The following is a 12,520-nucleotide window of genomic DNA, read 5'->3' as shown; positions in this document are numbered from 1 at the left end:
GAGGGCTTTACTGTATGTATGGGCATCAGCAGGTCCTGTGGTCATAAATGACATTTCTCAGGGAAAATGTATCCCATGATGATACTGCATGATGAGTATGGGGTGCCGTTTGTAAAGCGGCTTACGCTGAAAATAACAGCAACATTTTGTCACATTAAGCTTCAAACAATGTTTAAAAAACTGGTATGAATTTTTGAGGGTCACTTTTTTGCACATTTACAACAATATTTGTCAACTTAGAGATATTTTAAATAGTTAAATCCAAATATTAAATGTTACACCTAAATGTTAAATTTAAATCTAAATCTAAATGTTAAATCTAAATGCTAAATCTAAATCTAAATGTTAAATCTAAATGCTAAATCTAAATCTAATTGTTAAATCTAAATGTTAAATCTAAATCTAAATGTTAAATCTAAATCTAAATGTTGAATCTAAATGTTAAATGTTACATCTAAATGTTTCGAGATGCATTTTGAATGTGCATATTAGTTAAATATTTAGTTTCACCCGAAACATTTAGATTTAACATTTAACATTTAGATTCAACATTTAGATTTAACATTTATATTTAACATTTAAATTTAGATTTAGATTTAATATTTAGATTTAACATTTAGATTTAACAATTAGATTTAGATTTAGCATTTAGATTTAGATTTAACATTTAGATTTAGATTTAGATTTAAATTTAAATTTAACATTTAGGTGTAACATTTAATATTTGGATTTAACTAATTAAAATATCTCTAAGTTGACAAATATTGTTTTAAATGTGCAAAAAAGTGACCCTCAAAAATTCATACCAGTTTTTTAAACATTGTTTGAAGCTAAATGTGACAAAATGTTGCTGTCATTTTCAGCGTGAGCCACTTTACAAACGGCACCCCATAGATGAGTGGACGCAAGGTAATACATTGGCATATTTCACAAAGTTCCAAGAGGTAAGAGAGGAGAAATGAGTTGCATACTTAAATATTCTTTTTTGTGCTGTGCAGATGTTGTGCATTTAGCATTTAAAAGTAGAAAAATAACTACTTACCAAATCAATTAAAACACCTATGTGTAGGATTTCAACATTTCTTTGGTGACTAGTGGTAGTATGAAAAACCTGTGGTAGACAGCAAGAAGGAGGTGTGCCTGTTTGGGCACCTGTGTGTTGTGGAAAATGATCATCTGACTGCTGGTGCACTTTTTCCTATATTTAGCATAAATTATATTGCATGAATCTTTCTCTAGGAACCTCTTTGTATTTCTGACCTACAGGTATGTGTAAATATATCGCTAACAGACCTCACTCCATTGGATTTCACTGGGCCCTTTTACCCTCCTTAATGCGTCTCTCTATGTGTTGCTCTGTCTCTTTAAAGAAATACTGCTTGAGCGCATCATAGCACCCCCAGAACCCTGAAATTCCACTCCAGCTCACTGATCAACTGCAGTATGTTTTGAAATTGTGTGCTCAAAGTGCTGCAAGGGGTAGAGAAGAAAGTCACCCTGAGAAGTTTGAGCTCACACGAGGCTCATGCAGTGATCATGTAAAACCAATTCAATAGTGATATGGGCTGAGTTACATGATGAAACAAACTTAGCTGGAGCGAATGTTGGAACAAATGAGAGCGAGAGAGGTTAGTAACAGTTGGAGTATTTGTTGTCACTTCCCAACTACTCTGTGTTTGGTAATGCTGTGTCTTTAGGATTGCTGTACAACAAGGACTATGAGACACCATTACATACAGCAACAACATTGTAATGTACAGTGTTTTAAAAAAAAACATACTCAGTTGGCTATAGGGGCAGAATTATGAGGTTCTGGTGCATCTACAACTTCACTCCTGATGGGAAAAAAAAAACATCTCTTCACTCTTGCTTACAGATACATGCAGAGACTGCAGGGGCACAGCTAAATCATGCACACATACACCTGCTGTGTACGCACTGCTTGGATAGCTGCCTCTCGCCTCTCATTCAGCCTCTCCCTGTACATATTTTGTTCAATTAATAATGACAAAGCAATGTTGTTACTTCTTGAAATATCTCACCCTGCTCTCTTTACAGACAGGTGCCATGGCATTTTGGCTACTTTGAATTGTCAACATCTGGTGAAGCATATCGAAACTTGGCAGAGGTTTTACCTATCTTGTCTGTGTAGCTCATATCGGCCTATAGGAGATGTACTATATAAACGAAGGAATCATGAGAGACATCTTCAAAGCATTGTTGCTGATTATTTAGAAATGTAATATATATGTATACAAAGATACTGAGATCAGTTATGGTTATTGTGATCCCAAGAATAAATGATGCATTATATTTAGCACTTATGAGACAATGCTCTATTAATTCAGTAAGTCTGAAAGGTTTGCTGTTCCTATTCCCTACCCCTTCCTGTTTTAAGACATGAATAACAGAGGTACATTTTTGCAGCAGATCAAAATGGCAGAGATTGAGCAGGCATCGCTGAAGTCAGAGCAACTGTCAGACAAGTCCTCATCCCCCACCCTGCCAGATGACCTCAGCCTGGACGAACATACTGCCTACCAGCTGCTGGTGAGAGAGGGCAAGGTGGGTACAGTATGAGCAGAGAGATGTGGTGGGAAGATTAGGACCTACACTTCAAAAAAGAAAAAAATACATCTCTTTAAAGTGTTGAAAAATATGGAGTACAAATGTGCAGTACTGGCATACATATGCCCTTATCCCTAAGACAACTCATTTTCTGTGAGGCCAAAGTAAAAGAGTGTGTGCAAAAATAAAATGTTTTTTTAAGTAAATAAAGTTGGATCTGAGCTTTGATCAATGGTAATAATGTACAATTTACAAATATATTCTTCACCCACTATTTGGTCTTTGTGCTGCTCAGATAAAATTCCGAATTAAATGATGATCATCCCAGTAAGATATAGTAAATAGTGAATGTGGGACAGAGTGCCTGGGAGTGAGCACCTGGTTTAATGTCATTACCAGGGTAATTACACTTTTTTGTTTAAAAAAGAAAAAGCTTTAGAGAAAGAAAAATATTCAGTGACCACTATAATACCAATTGCACCATAGATTCATTGTTAACTTCAAGTATTCTCACTACTTTGTACTTGACATACAGTATACCAGCACTTTGTCCTACTCCCCCAAAAGGATAAGCACAAACACTGGCAGAGGCTCACTGATGATTTTTTTTAAATATTCATTCCAGGAAGCACAAAACAAATGACCATTATAAAATAGTTTTCATGGCTATGCTGTAGGCTCTCTTGTGAATTAAAGATATAAACCTTAGATTCCAAAGATCCCTTTATCGCCCTTTCTCTGTGTATCAGTGGTAACTATCTTGTCTTTGAAGAATCCACAATCTCTTCTCATGAATAAAACTAGAATCTTCCTATAGTTGCTATCCTGGGTGGCTCTCATGCCTCATGCTTACTTCCTACTTTATCCGTGTTACCCCTCCGGTAATTGCACACCTTCTCTGCACCTCCCTCTAGCCCCTCTATCTCCACCCCTTATCATCCGTCCTTCCTAGATATCCTTCACTGTAATGAGGTAATGCTCCTTGGTTCTGGATAGCCAGATAAGCCTGCAACTGCCAAGCATGGCTGTGAACCACTGCTCATTAAAGGAGGGAGGGGAAAAAGAGGGAGAGAGAAAGAGGGAAAGACAGAAGGTGAGAAAGGATCTAAGGTTAGGGATTTGATTTGCCAAACTGTGTTTGGGAAATAAAAATGTGTGTGTGGCACTGAGCAATGTGTGCCATGGTTGTTTGAGGTTTATATGGGTGTGGGTGGCTGTTTGAAAGGGGGCCGTTCAGGGGCTAGGACTGAATGACTCAGAGATACAATACACTAGTGGAAGCACAAAAGCGGACACACACACATGCATGTGTGCACGAACACGCACAAATGATTCTGCAGTCCCTACATGATGGTAATTAAAACGTACAAGGTAGGAGCTTACAAAGCTGAACTTCTGCCTTAATCTACCTCCTGCTTCCCGCTTCCAGCTGTTGCAGCTATCACACACACACTGACACGTTTCTAACTAATCATTTATTGTTACAATATGTAACATTAACATTACAATAACAGGCTCTTTCAGCTCATAATCAGTCCTCACCCTTCACTAGCACTTAAATGAAAAGTCCGAGGGATGATGTGAATCAGAGACCATGTTTGATATCTGCAGGATGCCAGAGGGGCTTCTTTTTTCTGCACTCATTTTCTTTTAGGCTTGGTCCAGGAATTGTCATTTTTACAAAATGTAATGCTAATCCTAAACTTGAATTGTCCTTTTGCAAAAGAAGTAAGAGGTTTATGTACATTTTAAACCATCTTAATTTATTGTAAGCTTTTTTTTTAGCACACAAGCCCAAGCAATCATAAAAAAGCAATCATAAAAAAAATGTATGTCATTTATCTATCCCTACAAAGTTTAGCTTCTTTTTTAAGTTCCACACACTTACTTGATTAATATATCCTGGAGATGTATTAACAAAAAGACATTTCCTTCAATGTCAGATCATCTGTTCTCTTCCAGGGAAGGTGCAGCAGTGACTCCCGCAGCTCTGAGGAGGCTGGAGGTGGAGGGAGTCATGCAGGAGGCCACCAGACTCAAACCGTGGTGCAGAGTCAGGTGCAGGGGTTGGGCCAGCCCTGCCGGGCCCTGAGCACTGGCATTGAGGTGGAGACTGCACTACAGGAGATGGAGATGCAAACACAGCAACCACATATGCGTTCACCTCACTGTAGCCCTGGTTAGTAAAACCAGATAAAGTATAATCACTGTACTACCAGGCTGGTTTTCAAAATAATGTATTAATGATTTATCAATTCAATTTTGTATTTGTACCTGCAAACAAGTACATTCTGATTTCATTTCTTGCTGGTTTTTTTTGCGGCCTATTATATGCCAAAAAAGTTGGTGGGTAAAATCGACACATGGAAGACACAATTTGGACAAGAAATAACAAATAATAATAAATAAGCTTTTGTTAAACAAGAGCAACAACTTTCCAAGATAAATATCTAAGAAAACATATTGTAAATTATATTCACAATAAGAGGATTTCAGGAGAGACTATATAGGTCAGAGAAATGTACCTCTCAACAATTAGGAAGAGAGCATACAAAGGGCACTTGAACCTCTGCAATAAAGTGCTGGTAATGATCTGTGTAGTTCTATTTCGTATAGGCCTCGCCCTCTAAGAGCTGTTGCTATTGGGTTTATCACTCGCGCATGCGCAGTCGACCATCATTTGTTTTTTTTTATTCAGTTTAAGATTTATTTATTAGGACATTAATCAACATTTGTGTAAATGCGCCAGTGTTAGCCAGTCGGCAAATTTTTTAAACTGTAGTCCTAGTTACCTAGAATGCATTTCTTTGTGGAAGGAAACCCACACAAACACGGGGAGAACATGCAAACTCTACACAGAAAGGCCCTGCCACAGTTGATACCATTTAACCAAATGGCATCACAAAGCATATACTTATCCCCACACTACACATTAGACTCAGATTCAGACACTTTATTAATCCCAATTGGCAATTAATTTGCAGCTTCCCAGTCCGTACAGTCAGTTCCAACGAACACTCACCAACAAAAAATGTTAAAAATGTTTTTAAAAAAATCAACATTAAACATCAACTTACACCTAAAATCTGTCAGTTGGTGCTTTAACCTGCCACCCCGCAAAGCAACAACAGGCCCCACCTAAAGGAAGCATTTTAAAGCATGGAGATAGGGATTCACTCACGACATCCACCTGCAAGTGTTGGGTTTGCTGACTTAGTAGCTATTTAACTGCTACTGTATTGCTTATGATATAAAATATATGTATATATATATATATATATATATATATATATATATATATATATATATACTGTATATATATATACACTGTATATCTATCTATCTATCGATCTGTCTATCTATATATATATATATATATATATATATATATATATATATATATATATATATATATATATATATATATATGGAGTTACTGTGGTGGCTTGATCTATATACATTATTCAGATGAAAAAAATCCTTCCAACACAAGTGGAGGACATTAAAAGGATAGAAATGGAAAAAAGTGTACTCCCTCCTCAAGGTGGCATTTCCAGCAGCAGCAACAAGGAAAGAAATAAAGGAGGAGGAGGAGGAGGAGGAGGAGGAGGAGGAGGAGGAGGAGGAGGAGGAGGAGGAGGAGGAGGAGGAGGAGGAGGAGGAGGAGGAACAGCCAGTGGCATTTCTTCTCTTTTCCATCTGCCTGCAGAGTTCTTCCACCCTGCAGGAGCAGCCATCCCAGCACCTCACCGCAGTAGGAGCTTACGGTTGTCGAGGGGCCTTAGACTGACCTCCCCAGACTCCTGGGCTTCACTCCGCTCCCCAGGAGCCCATAGCAAGATGCTCTGTACACAGGTAGGGGGAGGGGAGGAGAGGGGCAAAATATATAGTTGTCAGGTTTTATTGACGTAGAGGCTTGAGAAAGTCATTAGATTAAAAAGAATACATTAATTTTGTGCTTAGCTGGATGAGAAATGGCCTGATGTCTGTTCACCGACAACAAATGATAATATATGAAATTATAATCATGGAAATGGGTTTGTAATCAGCATCTAAGATGCAATAAAAATGTATATGTAAATATTAAAGATATTTGAAAAACATTTTTTTTTTTTTTAAAGAATTGGATTCATGTGCTTTCTACCCTTTCTCCCTTCTGTCTTCAGTGTCCATCCCATAGTGACTCATCCCTTGCTACAGGCAGCTCTGAGGGCAGCCTCCAGACCACCCTGGAAGAGGGACTGAGCTTTAGCATCTCTCCACCACAGAACTTGGAGTTGCCTTTGCCGACAGCTCCCTTACCACTTGTGTGCCCGCTCCCGCTACCTGAAGACGGCACTGCCATCTCCTCCCCAGTTCAGACCCTGAGACCAAGGCCGAGCCCCTCATCAGCCCTCACCCTCCAGGCCACCAGGGGCCACCAGCGGAGCCAGAGCAGTGGCCGAGGAAGCACCAGCCCGGGCTACACCCGTGACGACTCAATTGACCCTTCGGACGAGGACCTGGGCATAGGTATTGGATCGTCAATTGGTGGCTGTGGCTCCAGCCAAGCGGGCAACAGTGAACACTTGTCAGAGACATTAAGCAGCTTGTCGCTGACATCACTGCTGTCGCCCAGCTCCCTGGTGTACCCGGGAGGAGCAGTGAAGAAGTGCAACAGCACAGGCAGCCTGGACCAAGGGGGGATGCTGCTGTCATCCCGGGGCAGGGAGGGCCGCAGGGAGATTCTGGGCTTGGAGCTTATGGACCCTCAAGGCTTCTTGGCCAACCCCTGGACAGGGGTATTAGTTGATACAAGAAGAGGAGAAGGAAGAGTGGAAATAGGAGATGGTGAGCAAGGGTTTAAAGGGAAGAGCTCAAGCCAAACAACAGTAGGGCCTTGTCGGAAAAACAGATGAAACCTACCCACTCTTTCTTTGTCTCTCCATTCCTTGGATCTTAACCCATAGCTGTCCCTCTCACTCTCTCTGCTTCCATCAGTGAGAGAGAGGCTTGATGACACATGATGTCCCGTATTCCAAGTCCAAACCCTCATTTTTCCCCTCAACCCTTTTTGATACATTTGTGACAAGCCCATGTCCTATTTTGTGCTAGCTAGGGGAGTGGTCTTGGGTATAGACTGCTGGTGAGGAAGTGGCCCGCAGAGTTAAGGGCTGAAGATAAATCCTTAAACACTCTTAGGGGCTGTACCTGTAGGGGAGGACATGGAAGGTTCTGCTCACATTGGAAGACCAGGAGGCCCATTCATATCAGGGAGTCAATAGAAGCAGAGACAAAAGGGCGAAAACTTAAAGACACAAGAAAGAGTCTCGTTGTTGCTCTACTGTTTCCTTTTCCCCGTGTCGGCTTGGGTTCACTGAGGCTGGAAATGCAAAAATAGAAGTACCCAAACTGAAATAGCTATACATGCCAACAGAGACTGTTTTGAATCGTTTTTGTCTCAGAGGCAGTGCAGCGAGTAAGTGGGAGGAGGCACGGAAATGGCGGAATATATTAAGGCGGAAGGAAGGCTGGGAAAGGAGCAGGCAAGTCATTTGTTTGGCTCGGAAAGCAGAAAGCGGATCTAATGTCCATCTGTTCTGGCAGACGGAAACAACACAGGTCCTACTCACTCTGGCACAGGACCTTCTGCTGAGTTCAGAGTAAAATGCAAGGTGGAGGAGAGTTCAAGAGTTTGTGCTCATAGTGTGTGTGTGAGAGCACTGCCTCAGGTCCATCCAAGGCATGAATTAAATAATTCTTATCACTTCACCATACCTCTGTGTTTTTGAAACAGGAGATAGGTATTGTCTGATCAAAGCTCTGTGCCTCTGTCAACTGAGTCTTGAGTGGCAGCAGAAAATGAAAAGAAATTGACAGACTGCAGCGGTGTAACGTGCATGGAGTGATTCGTGAAATTGGTTCTTTTTTTATTTCTATCTCCAGTATCTTTCACTCATTCAGATATGAAGAAATAAGTATGAAAGAGAGCTAGTTTGGATAGAGCTTTACAAACCCCATCAGAAGAAACAAAGATGTGTGCATGGGGCAGCCTTGTTTGTGCACCAAAACATGGTTCACAGCTACTTATAAATAAAGTGAGACTTCAAGCACACTCCTTTTGACACCACTTCCTCCCACCATGCTTTAGGATCTGTGATGAATGGACAAACCCACAAGAGTTGCGAGGGACCTTGACTGCATGATGGAATTGCATTTAACCAAGTTTTTTTAATCTGTATACAGAAGTGTATCAAGATGTCAATGTTGGGTAATAACCATGTGATTTCTATCCCACTATTTTTGTAGAAAAGAGATAGGCACATGCAAGTGTTGCCGTTACTTTGTCCCTATTTCATTCAACTCATACGATCTCTTTGACTTGTTGTCTAGGACTTTTTGTCTGCCAGTGGCTTCCAGTTTTATAACATTTTTTAAGGTGTGGACAGTGTATAAAACAACGAAGCAAAAAAAATTTGTGCGCTGAAGTGATTGTTCCCTCCAGCAAATTTATCTTTGGGAACACTGTTTCCTCATGATTTTTTTTTTCAAATGTTGGAGTCCCATGGGACAACCAGAGATGAGAAGAGCCATATTCACTCAGCACATGAGGATCGTTCTAGCTCATAGACATTCCTGCTGGCTGCACACAGGCAACTTTGTTTGCTTTTAGCCTCCTATGCTAAAAAACATGAATAGCGTAAACCATCTCTACGACAACTTTAATTTGAGAATTACACCACAACATATCGATTATGGACACATTAGTGTTCCTTAAGCATGGTTTTGGGATTGCAATATAGTATGCTTTTTCTTGAAATGACACCCTGATGCACTCATCTTCTCTTCCCCATCTCTTCGCACATACAGTATGTTGTAGCAACCCCTTCACACACACACACACACACACACACACACACACACACACACACACCAGTTTGATATTCAGCTGACACTAACAATGAACAAAACTTTGCATATTTTAATGCAAGCTTATTTTGGCTTTTGCCACTTGATTAACTACTTCATCCAAAAATAAAATGCTCATCTTTAAGTCTGATTTCTGGAGGTTGACTGTTGTATCCCCAGTGTTTTGATCATTACCTTACTTTTTTAATTTCTAAAAAGAATGAGATGATGTTAGAAAATTTGAGGGTTTGACCTTTTTATCATGCAAAATCACTTTGATGACTATGTTTAATCACATGGTGTTGGGTATTAATGAGTGATAGTAAAGACAGTTGTGTGTGAGTTTATGCTTGTATGTGTGTGTGTGTGTGTGTGTGTGTGTGTGTGTGTGTGTGTGTGTGTGTGTGTGTGTGTGTGTGTGTGTGTGTGTGTGTGTGTGTGTTTATGACTTCAGGTGAAGTGAATGCCTTTTCCTGAATTTACCTGTTTGTCAGTAAGGATACCTGAGGTTAAAGGTTGAAGAGGGAAAACATGAAGCAACAAAGGGCTGTTTTAGCTTCAAAGATATATCCTTCTGTCTTTCTGAGACAAATCCTTGTGTCAATGAAGATGGCATCAAAGGGTAAAGCCTGACTACGCAGCAATAAATGTTCTATGTGTATGCCCTGAGTAAATGATGTCAATGTTTTTATCTCCTCAAAATACAACAGTATTCATTACTGTCTGTTTTTTGCTTCTACTTGTCTGAACTTACAACCAATCAGATTGCACCTCTGCCCTCTCGGAGACCGATCGGTAGAGAGATAGGCTGCAATTGGACGACAATAACAAATGAGGTTATTGAACTCAGGTCGGGGGGTAACAACCACTGGTAACATTTAAAGATAGCTGTAAAGGTGTGCTCAAATTGAGCTCGGAGCAAATTTTCACCAGGCTTTATTCGCACAAATTTGACTGCTGGCAGCCAATGCACCCCACTCCAGATGTTAGCTTTAACTACCTAACAATGTGTGTGTGAGCAGCAGTGTGCCTTTGTACTGTGTGTGTGTGTGTGTGTGTGTGTGTGTGTGTGTGTGTGTGTGTGTGCGTGTGCGTGTGAGAATCTCTGAATCAGTCTCTATATGTTCATGAAGTACAATATGAGTACAATAGCCTACATTGAATTTGTATGCAAACGTGCCGACTCCTAAATTTGCTTTGCCTTCAGTCTGAACACACCTTAAGGGTGTACAATTCACATTTGTACATATCTTTGTATTTTGATCTGCATGTGTGCATTGCTGCCAGTGACCATGATTATATCATTATTATGCATTTCATAAAAATGTACAAAGTTTAAGGGAATGCCCCAATGTTTTTTGACTGCTGCTATGAAACCACTAAAACGTAATCAGCCGGAGTCACAAATAACTTTTTTCCTTTCAACACAAAGTACATTTGTGGGTAAGTAAAAGCTGCTGTTCGGTCTTCATCTTTACACCTGTTATTTAATTTAAAATTATTAAGTATCTGATATGAGAGACAGAAAAAAAGAGGTTGAGTCAAGAGTCTAGCCAGTGACAGGACAGGGACACAAAAGTGTACAGAGTTGACGTGGACAGCTGGACAGTTTAAAGCCAGCAGACAGTGTGAGAGACTCAGGTAGAGAGATGCTGCAGGAGCAGGAGACTTCGCCAGACAGCTTGTCAGCAGAGCCGCCAGCGCGAGAGAGCACATTAGGCATGCACGCTGAACTCCGAGGTGTTGTTTACCTCACACCCCGAACCAGAGAGCCCTCCACCTCATCTAACCTCTCAAAACCAGCTCTCCCTGCAGGCCCCCTGTCCTTCAAATGTCACTGCAGGAGGGTTGAGGTGTGTGTGGAGAGCGGTAAGTGTACATGTGTCTCTGAGACTGTGAATGCGTGCGTGTGTATGTTGATGCAAGCACAAAGTGTGTGTGGATATGTCATTGCTTCAGTTGTCTGCAAGGTATTTAAAAGAAGTGGCCTGGCATCTGAAATGTTTGGGTATTAACCCTTGCCTTACATAACCTGAAAGAGAGAAAGCGTACTAGTGACCTCTTGCAACATAAAAGGTCAGTATCCAAGAAGCCTCTTGGGGCTTCTTTGCTGATTTTCTTCCCTTGGCAACACATAAAGTGCACTGAGATCTCAAGGCCCCTTGGGTGCAGGATCATTGTTTCACCTCACCTGGAAATCCACTGGTTTTGTTCTGGAGATCTGCATGACCTAGCTAGATTCAGAAGACTAAGCTGACCTCAGGTCAGTGGTGTAGCCTATGCAAATATTGGGGCGTGACTTGAGATCATGACGTCATCATCTAGCATTGTTGAGATTCGCCCATTTTCAGCGGCAGTTTCAAAATGTGAGATTTGCAGAGGATAGGGGTATCAATGGGATTTTGAGCTTCTATGTATGTCCTATTTACCCACCGAACGTCGTTATTCAACTATGACAAGGTAAAATCGGTTTTGCATTCTATCACCCCTTTAAAAAAAAATCTGGCTCCTCTGGCACCATCTACAGCCTGTAGTGCCATTTGCAAAAATCCACAGCTCCCTGTTCAGATGCACCAATCAGGGCCAGGGGGGGTGTCTAACTGCATGTCAATCACTGCTCATGCACAGCATTCATTCTCCCTTGTGGGAGGATCGGCTTAGGAAAACGTTTTGGGCTTTAGCAGAAAGGGGGGAGGGACTGAGAAGTTGTCGATGTTCAAATGTTTTGGCTAAGTCCTGGATCTTTGAAGTATATTGAGTCAATGGTAGTTGGAAAATCAAAATAAATACTGTGGTGTCATATCCTTCAAAAAAGTTATGCCAAACATAAGTCTGATAAACAAGGTCCAAACAATGTGTTTATCTCAACAACAACATCTAGGTTCTCATGTGTTGCTTTTTCCTGGGGGAGGTGTGAAGCATTTTATTAAAAAAAAAGTCATTAAATCAGAAGTTGTTTTTAGTGCTCTGTCACGTAATGAGTCGCTTAAGGTGACCTTAGTGGTGAGTGCTGCTTTAAGCAGGGAACTTGGACCACGAAATGGTGATTTCAAACTGGTCTTGT

At 40.7% G+C, this 12,520-nt stretch overlaps 1 protein-coding gene across 5 annotated transcripts in view; it reads left to right on the top strand.

Moving 5' to 3' along the window:
• The window catches only part of LOC116051847 (voltage-dependent T-type calcium channel subunit alpha-1I-like), a 75,890-nt gene extending 65,098 nt beyond the window's left edge, over window positions 1–10,792 (top strand). For 2 of the 5 annotated variants that reach the window (XM_035996578.1, XM_035996576.1), the window contains 4 exons: window positions 2,431–2,565; window positions 4,531–4,747; window positions 6,278–6,423; window positions 6,735–10,792. In XM_035996578.1, the coding sequence (XP_035852471.1) occupies window positions 2,431–2,565; window positions 4,531–4,747; window positions 6,278–6,423; window positions 6,735–7,466 (1,230 nt within the window). In that variant the 3' untranslated portion in view covers window positions 7,467–10,792. Of the gene's footprint in view, window positions 1–2,427; window positions 2,566–4,530; window positions 4,748–6,277; window positions 6,424–6,734 lie in introns of those variants that run through there. The other 3 variants (XM_035996577.1, XM_031302419.2, XR_004105455.2) reach the window with 2 other exon arrangements.
• The last annotated feature ends 1,728 nt before the right edge of the window (window positions 10,793–12,520 follow it).

This window comes from Sander lucioperca, chromosome 21, assembly GCF_008315115.2.
Source record: "Sander lucioperca isolate FBNREF2018 chromosome 21, SLUC_FBN_1.2, whole genome shotgun sequence".
Classification (NCBI taxonomy): domain Eukaryota; kingdom Metazoa; phylum Chordata; class Actinopteri; order Perciformes; family Percidae; genus Sander; species Sander lucioperca.
This window is presented reverse-complemented; position numbering and strand designations above follow the sequence as displayed.